The sequence below is a fragment of the Aythya ferina genome, assembly GCF_964211825.1.
Source record: "Aythya ferina genome assembly, chromosome: 1".
NCBI classification, from domain to species: domain Eukaryota; kingdom Metazoa; phylum Chordata; class Aves; order Anseriformes; family Anatidae; genus Aythya; species Aythya ferina.
Window position 1 is genome coordinate 7,274,901 of NC_140296.1, and position 17,397 is coordinate 7,292,297.

General features: G+C 38.5%; 1 protein-coding gene across 30 annotated transcripts in view; it reads left to right on the top strand.

The window, feature by feature from the left end:
- DLG2 (discs large MAGUK scaffold protein 2) overlaps positions 1-17,397 on the top strand; it is a 1,046,667-nt gene that overhangs the window by 938,868 nt on the left and 90,402 nt on the right. For all 30 annotated transcript variants that reach the window (XM_084519823.1, XM_084519802.1, XM_084519813.1 and 27 more), the window contains one exon: positions 9,762-9,876. In XM_084519823.1, coding sequence (XP_084375949.1) covers positions 9,762-9,876 — 115 coding nt within the window. The remainder of the gene's footprint in view (positions 1-9,761; positions 9,877-17,397) is intronic.

Below are 17,397 nucleotides of genomic sequence, written 5' to 3' on the forward strand. Positions count from 1 at the left end.
CTGCCCCCCGCTCTGTATTGCTGCCTCTTCACTTTTGCAGGCAGTTTCATGTCAGAGTACTTCACAGTCTGCATCAATCAGACTTTGCCAGGTTAGCATAAGTAGTCTAAAGTCTAACCTACTTGCTTCTTACTGAAACACTTTTGGGAAAACTCACACAAGCCATGTAGCTGATGTGGACTGGCACCCAAAAGACTTTAGGAAGAAGGAACCTTACAAACAGTCGGAGGCAGGGTCGGAAGCACTTAGAATCAGAGCCCAAAAAAGAGGAATAGCTAGCCTCTGTAGATACAAGGTTAGTGAAAACCACAAAAACTACTTCCCTGTATTGCCGTGCCTAAGAAACTCTAGCAACAGTCACCTCTGTATTATGTTTTCTCCTGTCAATTCATGTCTTTAATGGAAGCAGGCTAAGACAGCATCATCTTTAATGTGATATGGGTAATCAGTATAAAATGCTCAGCTCCTAAGAAACAACTCCTCTCGTTAAAAAGAAGCAAGAAAAAGCAATGAAGCAATAATAACAAGTAACAATTTCCCCAGAACTATGATTTCAGATGGGAAATTGTGGAAATTGAATAAATCTCTGAAAATAAGATCCTCCACCACTAGCCTGAAGCAATGAAATAGCTAAATGAATTAGCTTAGCTATTAATAGAAAAAGGTTTTGTTTCTTTGCAATGTCCCGCATAAACATTTGTTGAAGAGAAAGGATTCAAATGCAGGGAAGCTTTTTTCACCTTGACAGAGAGTCATCTTGTACCTAAAACACCAAAGATATCTTTAAACATTGCTGCACTGTACAAAACAGTAACTCCTACAAAGCTATCAAGGTTAATGAGACATATGCTATTCTGCTGGGCAAGCATGGCTGTGCAAGTCATATGCCTGAAGTAAAGAGATGTACCCAGCTTTTCCAAGACCTCACACTGCTGCCAAGGCAGACCATATGTGATATGTTTGTTGCAGAGCTTGCCCCTTAGACATGTACACACAATGTTGTCCAACATGTCAGCTCAGTGTGAGCCTAGTGGAATTTGAAAAAGTGCCCCAAACACTCCTGTTTAGTTTGGGTGTGCAGCAATTCAGATAAAGGGGGGACAAGTTTTTGAGGATACAGTAAAACTCTCTGCAGGTAAAAGGTTCCCAAAATCTTGGGAGAGAAGGCAAAGTTCTTTGCTGAAGGTGTTGAGTGGCACACAGTTTTCTTCAACAGCTGGGAGAAGCTACAAGAAATTCCCAGCTGAGAGAGTGCAAGCTGATGCTTCATAAGCCAAGGATAGGCTTTAAGGGGATGGGTAGAACAACACCTCAGTGGGATACAAAGTCGTTGTCACTCACTAATAGCTTGATTTATTTTAGTACATCTCTTTCATTATGAGGCATGAAGTTGCTGAAACTAAAGCTTCCAGAGACTAATTTAGATTGGAATTACATTCCCTGTGACTATGAATAGAGTACAGTATTAGTCTCCTGAATGTATTGTGGGAGGAAGGTATCTTTTCAGGTGTATTTATATTCACAACTAACACAATATAAGGGCTGTATCTAATGGTGCAACAGAAGAAGCATTATCTTCAGTAATAAAATGAGTGAAAATAAAGTTAATAGTGATGTTTAGGCAATGAGACCAGCTACAGAATTAAATTTTAATTTGAGGGCAGGCTCAAGTGTAAAGGCTTTACCTGTATATTCATAAAGGAAGACAACCAACTAATATCAAAAAATGAAGAAATTAATGGTCCTACTGTGATAAAGTTCTAAAGGCCAAAGCAATGAGTGAAGTCAATTACTGTTGAAAGATTCCTGAAAAGGTGTGTTGAAAATATTCTAATAAAAACAAGCAAGTATATTCAAACTCATAAAAACTAATAAAATGTAAATGTATCTTCCCTTTGCTCAATATTGAATTCTGTGTTTTTCATTTCCTTTGAGTGAGCTCAGGGGAGCTGTATGACTGATAAGAAATAGAAGCATAACGTGTTCTGTTGCTCAGTGTATAGTGAATGGAGTAAGGCTATTCAAGCAACATTTTCTCCAATAAATAATGCACGCTATTGCATTGTCTATTGATGGCATCATAATTGTATGCATTTTTTCCTGTCAAGTGATGAATTTAACTGATGTTAAATCTAACTGATCTTTTGGACTCATTAAAAGCATAGCACTTGCCATACCATATTTGATCCAAAGCCAATCTTATCCAGAATCATGTCCCTGGCAGTGGACGATGCCAGACACAGCATGTCTGGTTATAAGAAGCAAAGGTACAGTGAACTGTACCTAATCACAGCATGCTTCTTTGAGGTCTGTGGTAACTTCTGAAAGAATAAACAAATATTTTTCACCATCATTAACTTGCTACAAAAAAAAAATCTTGCAACCTCAGACTATAGAAACTATAACTAAATTTCTAATCATATAAAAACAGCACTTTTGGCAAAACAACTTACTTTTGGCAAAAAATGGTTCAAGATAAAATGTTAAACAACAAGCAAAATGTCATAAAAAAGACATAAATTGCTAACTGTAAAATTAAAAACAATTCGTGTATTTTGCCCAATCCTTCACTTTTGCTTTCAGAGGCTTCCAGAGCTGTATGATGCAAGGCACCTGGCAGGCATAGCTAGGGACACGTCAATCTGGCACCCAAATATCTGCCTTAGGTGCTGTAGTATGGGTATATAGCATATAGTATGTCTTGTTCTTTGTGACTCACTCAGGTTCACATTATAAATCAGCAAGAATCAGACCCCGTCCTCTGAACTCTTGATACTGGTTTTCTAACCTTCCTCTGGCCTCCATGTGTAAGATGGGGTGACTGCACAGAATTGTGGGTAAAGGGCAGAAACGGAAACTACTCACTTTTGAAACAAATGCATTCTTCTATTATTTTAAATCTTAAACCATTCAACCAAGACATCTGCTAATATGGGGCAGAGAAAAAAAAAAAAAAGGAAAAAAAAAAAAATTAAAAAAAAAGATTTACATAAATAGCACAAATAATATTGCCATAATAATAGTATCATGCTCATTGCTATCTCAGATATTCAAAGCAGAAAGTTTGCGACTTGCTGCAGTGGCATACAACTTGTATTTCCACAAAACAGAACAGTAAAAAAAATCTCAGAAGGCTTAAACTGGCCTGGATCCACTGAAATGATGTCAAATTGATACAGATGCAGAAGCTGGTCTGGCAGCCATTCCATTATTATGGTGTCTGCAGTTATTTGACATACCCTTTTTGAGGTGATAAAATTCTCTATCTAAGTAATGCCTTTTTAGTTGATTTTTGCTTGTTTGATTGTTTTTCATTTGTGTTTTAGTACTGTTGTCTGTTGAAATTGAATGGTTTAAGTTTTTCTTTCCTTCCACACCACCCCAGTTGAGTCCAAGAGATATATATCGCCTTTTCCAACCTCCCACTTACATTATTAGCAATCATTGCTTCACCATTTGCTGTAGTGGGTTAGAGATGCATTATTTTAGAAGCGCAAAAGCAGCAATTATGAAATCTGTTGTCATCTAGAAGCAAACAGTGATGATCCTGAATTACACTGGAAAGCAAATTTTGATACCTGCTGACAGAACAAATTTCTCTTTCTCTAGAAATGCTAACACTGAAAGAGTTCAAGCTAATAAAACCTTGGACTGTGATGCTGCACTTCTATTTTTAACTGTTGTATACTTTGTCAGCATTTCAGTTGCCTAACTTTATTTATAAGATCAGATTGGTGTTTTTTGTTTTGTTTTGTTTTGTTTTGTGGTTTGTTTGTTTGTTTGTTTTTAGTTCTTTAAATTCAATCAAAGCTACAATATTTACTATAAACTTAAAAGTGAAAAATAATAGTAATGTAACTTTACAAAACTCTGCAACTCTTTCTCACAAAAGAGCAGCTGCATCTTTACTCATTTTTCTTAGCTGTTCTTTATGACCAAAAATTACCATGAAACCATCAGATATAAACTCTCTTTGCTATTTTTAGATTTAGAAATTACTTGATTTTTCACTACAATTTTCTAAAACTTTCTTGAGGTTTAGTCTCTTCCATTCATTTTTGGTCTTTCAAATACCCCTTAGACTTCCAAGAGCTTTTTTGTATGCTCAAGTGCAATAAATAGTCTTTTAGGCTATTTCCAAAGTGATCTGGAGAATTTGAACCTAAAATTTTGATATAGTGCTTATTTTAATTGAAAAAAGTCCTTGGACCATATATGTGAAAGGACTCAAGTCACAACAGCACTCATCCTATCCACAACATCTAGGCTTCCACCACAGATCTCATAAACTCATGGTACAACATGCGGAGGAGCTTAAGCACCAATGAACCAATCTTCTAAGAGCTTACAAATTCAATCAGATATTGGGCCATCAAAAGTTAGTCCATAGGAAACACAGAAGGGAAGTGGACATTTAGAAACCTCCTCCACACCATGTAGGTACCCACCTACCCAGTTGTAGAAGGGGAGGCAAGATGTTAAGTGTTTAAATCATTTTAGCAGTAAAAATGTAGGTGCCTGCATAACCTCAGATGCCCAAGTGGATTAGGCAGGATTTTGTAGATTGTGGTTTTGTCCTTGGCCAGCTAAACTTGATGTTTCCATTTAGGTGCAGTACTGCTAGCTTTTGTTGTTGTTGTTTGTTTTGTTTGTTTGCTTGTTAGTTTTTAAGGGGGTTATTTTTAGGGGTTTGGCCATTTACCTTGTTTTTATTTCTCTGTATGTGTTCACATACAGAGTTCACATACTCAAAGTGTTTGAAGGGCTATCCAGTCTTTTCAACCTAAGCAAGTGCTTTTCAAAACAATTACATTCATATTCAAAGATTAGAATATGTGTGGGTGCCAGGTTTAGCACTTGGCAAGCCATTGGAATGCGGCAGAAATACAAACACTGGGTCCCTGTCTGCATATTCAGGCTACTGTGTCCTGTATGAAGCAAACACATATTAAAAAAAAAAAAAAAAAAAAAAAAAAAAAAAAAAAAAACCATTCAGTTTTGGCCTTGGTTGGGTTTGGGGACAATTCACATTGTAGTAAGTCAAGCTGACTCCTCTCTCTCCTGACTACTCAGAGAGCTGAGCAAGCCAGCTTCAGAAAACAGACACTTGGAAAAATAGATGCTTGGGGCAGCACTGCTGGGGTTTGCAGACACTGATGGCAGAGCCCTGAAAAAAATAGTATTGCTGTCGCTGCATCCAGACCATGGCTGGCAAGAGCAATCTGCATTCCTGCACCCAAAGGCACTAGCTCTTCAGGGCTAGTAGATTGTATTTCAACCCTATTTCAACAGCTAAATTCAGGTCTATTTGCAATGCTGTGAATCTTGCACCATCTCTAAAGTTGAATATGAACAAGAACCTCACTCCATTTCTTCTACCCTGTTTCTTAGAGTGACATTTCCAGAGCCATAGGCCACCAGACGCCATTATATGATCTGGTCTGACCTCAGCAATGACATAGGCTACTGTTTGCTCACCCCTTTACTGTTTGGTCTAATATTTAACTTTATCAGTTTCTTAAGCTACTAGAATTAGTTTGTGAGATCATTAGTGATTCAGGTAATGGGTAGGACCTTTGCAGATGGATTTTGGTAAGTAAAAATTTGGCATATTTCACTAATGATGCACTCTGGCAGCAATACGTTCTTTGTTCTCCCTTTCTTGAAAGGGCATTAAATTAGTGAATCAGCCTTAACTGCATTTCTTGTCAGTATGCCACAACCTTAGTGCCCTTTCAATTGTGTAGGAACCTTTGAAGTATATTATTTAGCTTCAGTGCTGAGTTTGAAGGAAGCATGAAGTGTTTTTTCTAGACTTTAGCACTGCCACTTGCTTGCACCTAGCAAATGCAAAGGTATTAGGAAACAGCTCCTCTCATATGACCTCATATATTAAGAAATGCTAAGAAGAAACAACCTTTTCCCATTGGGAAGGACTACCATGGCAGTTCTGAGAGCAGAAATGGATTATCACTCCTTCATTTTCTATTCACATTTCAAATGCAGCAGTCACTGTAGTATCTAGGCATCAGTAAAAGAAATAGGAGGACTGAGACTAAAGAAGCTGATCTGAGCTGGGTTAAATACCACTTGCATTGATGGCCTTGCAATTTTTGGTCCAAGAATTTGTTGGGAGAAAGGGGAAATTGTACCTTTTTTTTTTTTTTTAATATAATTTTTATTTTTTTTTTTATACACCAAATATGAAGAAGGTACTTTGGGAAAATGTGTACCCATAAATTTGGTAATTTTCAAGTTATGTATGTATTTCAATTCAAAGGAAAAAAAATCTCAGGATCACAAGGAAACAGAATTACCATTCATACTTTAGTATTTCTTAGTGAATCAGAGAGCAGTACCTTGAACCATGTATTTCCACTACACACTTATTAGAGAAATTTTAAGATGTGTTGTGGTTTCAGAATGTCTTCTGAAAACAGAGAGATCATTTAATTCAGAATAAATTGCTCTCTATAGGTACATTAAAGGAGGCTGTAGCGAGGTGGGGATTGGTCTATTCTCCCATGTGCTGGCAACAGGATGAGGGGTAGTGGGCTAAAGTTGTGCCAGGGGAGGTTTAGTTTGGATATTAGGACAAACTTCTTTACCAAAAGGGTTGTTAGGCATTGGAATGGGCTGCCCAGGGAAATGGTTGAGTCACCATCCCTGGAGGTCTTTAAAACACCTCCAGATGTAGAGCTTTATGATATGGTTTAGTGGAAGACAGATTAGTGTTTGGTCAAAGGTTGGACTAGGTTATCTTAGAGGTCTCTTCCAACCTAGATGATTCTGTGATCCTGTGAAATTTATAGTCAAGTAAAATCAGTTAAATTCCAAATGCCCTTCCAAAAGCTAGAATATAAAATGTAATAACATCATCTGATCAACCCATAGTCATCTGGGTGTCTCATGTGCTGGTGTTGGAGTTGCAAATAGCTGGATGCTGTGCTAGAGAGTCAGATTTTCGGTCCTCTCTTCTCACTCTCCAGATTGATGTCTAAATCTGGGAGTCACTCCCACACCTCACATACAGAGTCTGCCTGGGACATGGTTGTTTATTAAAGGGAAAGCTGCCATTGCAGCTGCTCTGATGCAAATCCTTCAGATCCTTGGCCTCATCCAGGTATACAACATCAAAGAGACTGAATTGTACTATGTGTTTACTGCCTTATTCCATGTATCCAGCACATGACAGTGACCTAGTAAGAACCCTGAAATCTTAGTATTTTGCCTGTATGCAATGGACCAACATTGTTTCAGGAAAATAAATGAGGGCTCTTTCTTTTTAAGATCACCTTTCCTATCTGCCAAGAAGAAATGTTAAATTCTGTTATAATGAAACAGAAGTTAAACAAAGTCCTGCTTGGAAGATGATTATTTACTAAATACATTTTAGAGCAAGCGAATAGAACAAATATGACTCACATAGAGCAAACTTAAATCCTAGACTGGGATAAATACCTCAAAACTAAACCCCACTTTACAAAGCAACACAGGTTTGTAGGAGCCTTAGTTCCTTTGAGGATTTGGGCTTTTGAATCACTGAGAAGTTTAAAGATGTGCTGTAGGTGAAAGGAATACCAAGAGAATAATCTAAAGAATAAATTTGAAATACAGTCTGCATGTAGGAGTGTCTCTTCTTCTGACATGTGGAATTTCAGCTGCAGTCAGTGAAGTCACAGGTATGTGGGAAGATTGAAGAGCCATATAACACAGCAGCACTTCCCAGATGATTGGCAAAGTAGCCACTGTCACTTAAAAAATCAGTAGGCAAGGCCAAATAAACTCAATGGAGAGGGAGTTAAAATTCATCATCAGAAGAAAGGAAAAAGACAAAACAAACAAACAAATAAATGCAAACCCAAAGTAAACCACTCTGGTAAGCCAGCTTGAAGGTAGCTAGCATCTGTGCAAAACATGGGATCTTGGAAAGGTCAGATGTTATTATCCAAAGAAAAGTTAAAGGGCACTGAATAAAATGAATTAGTTGTTGCTGCAAAGCATCTAGACATTCTGGGAACAGAGCCAGTGTGAACAACAAATGATCAAACAAAAATAATGCTGAGATATCTGCTAGGCAAAAATGAGAATATTGCTGTATTACAGCATTCTTATATAGCTCAAACAGCAACAAACAGCAGACCAATAGTTTGTAAATGCACAGTAATGATTTGTTTGCTTAAACTGAGAGGAGTTGTGACCTGATGAGATGTACCTCCATCCCTTAAGGGAGGAAACCTTGCGTGCCATTTTTGCTTCTGCTCCAGACTTGCTGTGAGGAATCGTATATCCTCTTTCTGAAGAAGGCAGTAAAATAAAACATTGGAGTGCAGGGAACATCATCTTTTCACTGGCATCAGTCTGCAACATCTTACTCTTCAAAGTGTCACTGACTCACTGAAATGTTTTTTTTCCACCCCCTCAAGTTAGCCTTGTATCTCACATTGGTAGATTTCCCAGTTTGGGTTTGAATTATGACTCTGTTGCTGGAATATTGACCTTACATTGTTGGTTTCAAGGAGTTAAAGATTGTTCCCAAAACTTCAGCTTTTCCTATTGTAACCCGAAACACAGCACATTAGGCCAGATGAGCAGGGGGAACACTCTGGCAGGATGGACTGTTGACCAGGCTGTAACAGGAACGTGTCCTTTCAGAGAGGAGCCTCACCAAATGAACCCTTGTCCCAGCCCTGCCTCATGTTGCTAGTCAGCAGGTCACATGTTTTATAAAGCTGCCAAAAGAGGTATGAAGGAGAAAATTCTGTGGGAGCTTGTTGTAGGCCATCTTTACACAGCTAAACAGGTTTGAAGTTTATGGGATCACCCACCCTTAAGACCCAGTTATGGCTCCACCAACAGTTTGTAAATGCACAGTAATGATTTGTTTGCTTAGACTGGGAGTTTTAGCAGTTTCGGTTCTCAATGGGCTGCAGTGGATTATTGCTCACACAGGAATCTCACGGCTCTTTCAGGGATAGACTTTAATATAGCTTGTTCAGTTCAGTGGAATTTTACACTAAATGCTTGGCTGGAGAGTGACTTTTTACATGGGCAGAAAGTGATGGGACAAGGGGGAATAGTTTAAAACTAAAAGAAAGGAGATTTAAATTAGATATGAGGAAGAAATTCTTCACTCAGAGGGTAGTGAGGCACTGGAACAGGTTGCCCCATCCCTGGAACTGTTCAAGGCCAGGCTGGATAGGGCTTTGAGCAATCTGGCCTAGTGTGAGATGTCTCTGCCCATGACAGGAGGTTGGATGTGGATGGACTTTAAGGTCCCTTCCAACCCAAACCATTTTATGATTCCTTGATATAAGTTATTAGTACATCATCCCATTGTCCCTACCAAGGTATCTCATTGTTTTGGAAGGAGGAGTGATATAGAGGAGGCCTGCTTTCAGCATCCTTTTTGCAGAAAGTATGGTATCTGATAACACACTTTAAAGCTTATTTCCTTTTCTGAAACTGCAGGAAACAGGGTCTAGCTATCTGAGAGAGTGAACAGTCAGTGTGGAAAGTGTTGATATGTTCAACTACTGCAATAAAGAGGTCATATATTTACCTAAGATAATATGTTAATCTGAGGTTCTATTAGACCTCAATTTTCAGGACATGCCTTACACTCGTTAATTTAATATTCATTTACATTTAGCAGCCTTAATGATTATGTAATTATATAGGTCGAGAAAACTAAAATAGCTTCATTCTCTGTTTTTTTTTTTTTCTTTTTCTTTTTTTTTCTTTTTTTTTAATCTCCTTAGAGTACGCTCGGTTTGAGGCAAAAATCCATGACCTGCGTGAGCAGATGATGAATCACAGCATGAGTTCTGGGTCTGGCTCCCTGAGGACTAATCAGAAGAGGTCACTGTATGTCAGGTGAGTAGGGAGAGCTTTCTCCTGGGAATATGTCACCAGCTACCTGGTCTGTGCCTGACTTTTGTGTTTTGGGTTCAGCTGGGTGGTGAAAGAACTTTGAGGAACTGAACTGAATTGAATTGAGAAATGCATCAATCTTACAAGCACAGCATCATTAATGTGAAAATTGGATAAGGCCCTATTGCTTAATCTCATCATTTCAAGCTGTTTTCAAAGAGCATTGTACTTTTATAGTGATTCGGCTTTATGAGATGAAGATTTCTTAGCAGTTGTCAGCTCTCTGATATCTGAGATTGATTTTGTGGTGTAGTGATGCATTGCGTTTCTGTGTGAGGCCTTGCCCAGACATAGAACGATTGTTCTTATAAAGAGCAATTTTTTCCGCAAGACATTCTCACAAAACAAAGACTATTGTATGCTATTCTAAATATGTGACAGTCTGCTGCTCTCCTCTTTCACGTGTACCCTTTATCAGTCCACACTGCAAAAAATTTACCATCTACCTAGCAAGATCAAATATGCAAATGAGACCCTAAACAAGCAAATGTAGGTAGCTTAAATGGGGTAGTGAATAGCATAAAAACTGCCAAACTGTAATCCAGGTGTAGTAGTGGTCTGCTACAAGTTTTGCTTGGACTATGTTTGCTTGAACTGTCTATTGCCATAGTCATTGTTGGCTGTGAGACTGGAAGTCACCCAATTGGTCCTAGCAAAGTTCTTGCTGTCACTCATGCCTTTTGGGACTTTGGGAGACTATTGGACTCTGTGCCAAATATCTTAATAGTCTTAATAATTATGCTTCTCTAGGCTTCTAATTTTTACTTTTTTTTTTTTTTTTCCTCATGCTCAGCATATAATTTGAAATTCCTGACAATCATGAAGTAGAGAGAAGCAATTTGTCAGCCTCCAGGCAGTGATAATTATTCATGGGGGAGCTAATTCAGGTGATAACATTGCAGAGATCCAATTAAGGCTAAATTCTCCATTTTGTCATTGTGCCCTCAGTGTGAAGGGATAAGGTAACGCAGAAGGAAGGAAAAAAAATGTTAGCACTGATGGTCTTATTCTAGTGGACAGCAACCACATTAAATACTAATTGGTACTGTTACCAGAAAGGGCAAAGACTAAAATGCAGTTACCAGGGGACTATTGGACAAAATCAGGTTGGAAGCATCATGCAGTGGATATTTTATGGTCTCAGCAACGAGTGACTTTGTAGTTAAGAGTTCTGGTCAACTCCTTGAAATTGCATTTTTAGAAAAGCTACAGTCATTGGGCATATAGGTACAAATCCAAGCTTATTTTGCTTTGAGGTAAGCTGGAACTCAAAATGTGAGGAAGAACGGTGCAAGAAATCAAAGCCAGCAACCACAAGTCAATTCAAGTGTATATATAAGTGTCTAATGCGGGATCCTGAATAACTTACTGGTTTGAGCTGCAGCAAAGCTCAATTACGCCTGTATCAGCATCGACCTGGTAAACCCTGCTGAGAACCAGGGCTTATTATCTTGCACACAGAGCCAAGCTAATAAATTTCTGCTGCATCTGGAGTAGCCTGGTTCCTCTGTACAGTGTTGCTCTGTGTGAACTGATGAGCCTGGCTTTTTGCTAGTTCATGAATTCTGGATGTGGTCTGTCTCACTAAGCTGATATGCCCTGGTGCTTCACTGCAGGAATCTTTGATGTCTTAGCCACATATCTAAATATCTCTTCCCAAACCATAAATGTAAAATCTGTTCTTTTATTCCAGACTTGTTCCAAAAAAAAGAAAAAAAAAAAATCCCAAAACCTCTCAAGCAGAAAACCTCAAAAGCCTTAGTCTTTTATTAACATGAATTCGTGCAGTCAAACCTACACAATTGGCTGTGTCCAACTCTGAGAAGTCTGCTTGAGAAGCTCTGTATTTTGCATATTATAATAATGTGTTTGTAGTGCAGCAGCGCGTGGAGCATTGTGCTAGGCACTGTTAGTTCAAATCATACACTAATTACAAAGGTACCTTATGTCTACATTAAGCACTGTGGAAAAAAAAAAATGTGGGTTGGGAAATGTGCTTGTTTTCTGAGATTGAAATTTTTAGGGCATTTTATGTGTAAACACTTTACAGCTAGTAAGCTCTGTAAAAAGTCTAGGATTGACCATATTTTGGTATTCTTACAATCTGTGACACTTCTATTTGAGTCTATTATTCTGGCCAGCGTCTGCAAAAGATATGTTGCAAATCTGTAGCTGTAAAGCCAAGTCAAGTTTGCTGTTTTCCCCTCTTTGGTATTTAGTGATTTTCCTGTCCTTCACTGAACACGAGCATAGTCATTTTTAGCCAGAGAGTTTAATCAAAGCAAATTCCAGTGCAAGGAAATAAAATCAAGTTCTATATAAGTTGTAACAACTGAAAATGCATATAATAATCTGCTCATTGTAAAGCCAAAAGAAAAGAGGGTGAGAAAAACCAAAGCTCTGTGAGGAGATTTCCCAGTGGATGCAGGGCTTATTAAGTGCAGGTTTTTCTTACTCACGATCTCTGATTTCCCCCACTCCCAACATCCTCTGGCATAAGCTGTTGTAGGAAAACCCATCTCAGTGTGCAGCCACCTTCCATCAGTCTCACTGCTGTCTCAGAGTCCTCTTCAAAAAAGTGACATGCCAATAAAATAATTTTATATCCAGCATTTTGTTTGCTTGCTTTCCATTATGCAAACAACATCTTCACAGTGTTCATTATGTTTCCCCTAACTTTTAATGACCAGAGCATACTTCTATATCTTAGCTAGTCACTCTGAGGCTCTCTTTAGATGGAAAGAGAAGGACACCTCCAGGGAGGGAACCTGCATGCATCTTATTCATCTATCCTGTTCTAGACATCTACTTTAGAATTATTCTCTCCACAAAACTGTATGTTTCTAAATCTGTATCTAGGGGGCAATCCAGCCCCCTACTGTAACAGCACAGTAGTTTTAATTAAGATATATTAAAGTAGTTATATTAAATGAAGTGAGGTGAGAACTTAATGTGGAAATAATGGTTTGAATATAGGACTAGAACAAGTTGGAGGAAAGCAATTAAAAGTCACATTTAAGCAATGTATATACTACATCAGGAAAACAATTGACAATGATTTATTCAGGATAAATTTTGTAGCTCTGACATGGTCTTTTTTTCTGTGCATAATTTTGTGTTTCTTATTTATTTATTTATTTATTTCAGTCTGTTGTAAGACTTTCTGATGCCTCCTAGAATATTTTCCATGAATTTCCATGAATTCTAAAAACATTTTTTCAATACTTACTGGTCCTTTTGTATCGTAACCTATGGCTCTGGGATGTTTTCAGAAAGGTCACACCACTGGCGGCAAAGTATTCAGAGACTTCAGGGAAGGACTGAGCAGTGGGACATGCTGTTAACTCATTTAAGAGCTCATATGCTCTTTGCCAATCTCTCCAATTAGGAAAAAAAAAATAAATGAGAGAACGCATATGAAAAATAGCAAATTCTGTTATTTAGAATACATTTGTTACTGATGTTAAATGAATTTAATCTGAATTCAATAACTGAAATGAGAGGCTAAAAACTTCCACTACTATTCTTTTCAGTTCAATGGGATTCATCTGTCAGCTCATGATTAATGAGGAAAGGAAACAAACCTTTCACCAGCTAAGTGCTGTGCTGTGCTATATACACACATAGTTTTTTTTAGTATTACACATGCAAATTTTTATCTTCCTTTTCTGTGTATGTACTCAAGCTTTTAAAATCTGCTCTTCTAGAACTATATGTTTGGTTGTTTTGAAATAGATATGTGCTTTCCTTTGTCCTTGTAGATCCAGATCCATAGCTGAATTTTTCAGATAGCTTGTGATAACTCTTAGGAAATGCTAGATGACATTATTTAATGTAAAGACATGACAGCCTTTTGAAGGTGTTGTGGTTTAACCCAGCAGGCAGCTAAGCACTACACAGCCATTTGCTCACACCCACCTCAACCCCACAATGGGATTGTGGAGAGAATCACAAAAAAGGGTAAAACTCCTGGTTGAGATAAACACAGTTTAAGAGGATGTAAAAGGAAGGGAAATAATAATTATGATAAAAGGATATACAAAACAAGTGATGTACAATGCATTGCTCATCACCCACTGACCAATGCCCAACCAGACACCCAACAGCAGTCGCCCCCCTGGTCAACTACCCTCATATTTATTGTTCATCATGACACTACATGGTACGAGGCACCCCTGTGGCCAGTCTGGGTCAGCTCCTGGCTGTGACCCCTCCCAGCTCCTTGTGCACCCCCAGTACCTCACTGGCAGGGCAGCACCAGAAGGTGAATGTCCTTGGCTCTATGCAAGCACTGCTGTATGACAGCTAAACATTAGCGCATTATTCTCATCCTAAACACAAAGCACAGCACCATACCAGCTAACAGGAAGTAAATTAACTCTATCCCAGCCAAAACCAAAGACAGAAGAGTTAAGCATTATGGAAGTACTGTACTTTACATAAAGTTTAGTGAATGCAAGCAGCCATTGAAACTTTAGTATAAAATTATACAGCTTTGGAGGAAACTGAGAGCTTAAGCATGATGAAGGGTTTTTGTTCAGTTGATTTATTAGTTTCCTTCAGAACTTAAAGTACTTATGCTAGATCTCTGAGCATAAAAATAGATACTTCAGTAATGCATATTTTATTGCTGTTGGATTTACAAAGGAAAGGATTTCAAGGACTCACCTGGCACCCAAGAACTGCTTTCTTAAGTTGTGTTGTTGATTTACAGATGAAAAAAAAAAACAAACAAATAAGTTTAGAATGAACAGCCACAGTGCCTTTTAATCTTCATTCAAACTAGACAGCTTCTGAAATAATGTCTGTAATTAAAAATTCCAATGAGCCAAAGCCACAAACAGGTGCTTTGATGTTGCTATCACTCAGAAGTAACAACTCAAAAAATTTATAGACACCCCAGTCCCTCCACTGTTATTTTACTGTTTAAAATCTGTTTTATATCATCAGTGACTAAAAATCAGTGCACCTAATCATGGCTACTTCTTGTCTTATATTGACAGACTGATCAAGATCACTGAAATGCAGATATTTCAACTTCAGCACTACTTTGAAATATAGCAGTTCAATGCAAGTTGTACACTTAGGTGTAAAGGTGGGTGTGGAAATCAGAGCTGGGACAGGAGTGGATCCAGATGTAATTTTGGTAGCTGGAATTTCTCCTAGCTGGAATTAATGCTAAACCTTTTGTAGCTTTGATAGGAATGTGCTGTACAAACACAAAACATTATGTGTTAAAAATGATTGTGTTCTGGTTCATTTCCATTGAGCCCTAAGGAACAGAATCTGAAGATTTGCCATAGCAACTTAGCAACAGCTGAAAGGAAGTCAAGGCTGAGACACGTTGGGATGTTTACTCCAATTTCCAACTTCCAATTTCCAGCACAATAAATTCTCCATTAGGTCTTAGACACCTTTATGTGTATTTCCTGAGCTTCTTAGAAATCAGCATGATGCTGTATAGCTTCAAGAGACTTGATTACCAACAAATTACAGAAATTCTGTCTTCGGAACTTTGCAGAGTTATAACTGAAGACTTTGGCTGAAGCAGTTTGTGAAGATCGCATGTGGTATGTGGGTCTGTTTTTATGTAATGTCTGTTACAGACACCCTTCAATCTCCCTGTCAGTTTGGAGACAGTGAACCCCCATAGGCCACTGAGCATCAGATCAAGGTTCCATGGGCTAAACTCTCCTGGGAGCCCTGCACAGCAGGTTGTGATAAGAGCAGTCTGACATGAACATGATAAATGCAAGCTGTGGAGACATCCTGGTGGTGAAATCTGAACTCATGACAATATCAGCATGGGTGATAAAAAGCTCTACTCTGTAGATTTAGAAGGAGAAATCTGAAAAAGACATAGTTTATTTTTCTTTTCTTTTTTTTTTTTTTTTTTTTTGGAAGGAGTTATTGAGGGAAACAGCAGAGGTGTGAAATGGTCACACCTATCTACTGCAAGGAGACATAATATATATAAATATCTATACAGAGATAAGTTAGTGTTAAATACGCTATAACCACATGGTCTTCATTTAAGCTAGTTTCTTAGTCTCTCTCTAGAGTCAGTGGAATGCTTTTGGCACTTTCAGAGTACAATTCATCTCATTCGGAAGTAGACATCTAAAATTACTCAGGTGAATCATGCCCCAAAAATGTCTGTTTCTCACAGTTGAGTGGAAGGAGCCTCAGGTGATTAGCTGAGTTGTAAACATCTATATTACAGTCACTTAAAGTTGTGAGATCTGAGCCACAGCCACATGGGCACATGCAGACACATACATGCATGCACATTGTGCATACGTGTACCTCGTAGAAGCCATAAAATCAGGCTCTATGGCTTTTTGTTCTATGACTTTTTCTGCTGTGCGAGTAAGTCACTGAGACATAGCTTTGAAAGTAGTCTGGTTTGTTCTACATGTTCTTATCCCCCAGAATTCTGTCTATATTCATTTGCGACTTTCATTAGTGCTGTTGAGAGTGTTTGATGATAGACCCAAGTTCAGTGCATGGTCCTCAAGCTGTGTGAGTTTACAATTCATAAAATTTGGAGTGGACTCATAAGGACCATTGTCCACCAGTGGCACCACCCTGCACATCTCAGGCTTCAGAACACTGTAGGTCAGGCTAAATTTCTGGAGACTAAAAGTGAGTTTGGCACCTTGGTATTATTGTTTGCTTTTAAGAGATAAATAGCTAGAGCTTCCAGTGCTGTGCCTGTACTTGAATGGCATGACAGAAACTATTAGAATTCTCTTTATTGAAAGGTAAGTGAGGGGAATTGAAATTTTAGTACAGTTTGTTTACTTACCTTGGATTACTCTTAGGCAACTGAGTTGTCCAAATGGTAGCAGAAAGCAGAAAACTGCATTTGGAAAATCTGTGCTAAATGGCATAGTACAGAAAGATGGGTTTTCTGATGGTCTTTAGCAGACATGTTTGGAAATGGCCAGATAGCTACACACAAAACCTACACTTGTGAATGCGTTGTTGCACTTGAAATGCCATTTCAGACTGGAAAATTGAAACCCAATAGGGGAGTTACTCATTTCATATGTGCTGGTTTAGTATGAGTTTCTTAATATTCAATTACTGCATTTTAGCTGTTCTTTCTCTAAATATAGGGTTTTCAGATCTTGCCATCAGCAGTGAGCATTTTCGCTGGTTTCAGTGAGCAATGCTCAGAGTCAGAACCAAGGAGATCGTGCAAACGTCTGTTTTTCAAAGCATGGAGGGTCACCCTGCATGCTTGAGAGACTGTCGAATCATAGAATAATTTGGTTTGGAAGGGACCTTAAAACCCACCCAGTTCCAACTCCCCTGCCATGGGCAGAGACACCTCCCACCAGCCCAAACTGACAAAAGCCCCATCCAGCCTGGCCTTGAACACCTCCAGGGATGGGGCATCTACAACCTCTATGGACAACCTGTTTCAGTGCCTCACCATGCTTACAGTGAAGAATTTCA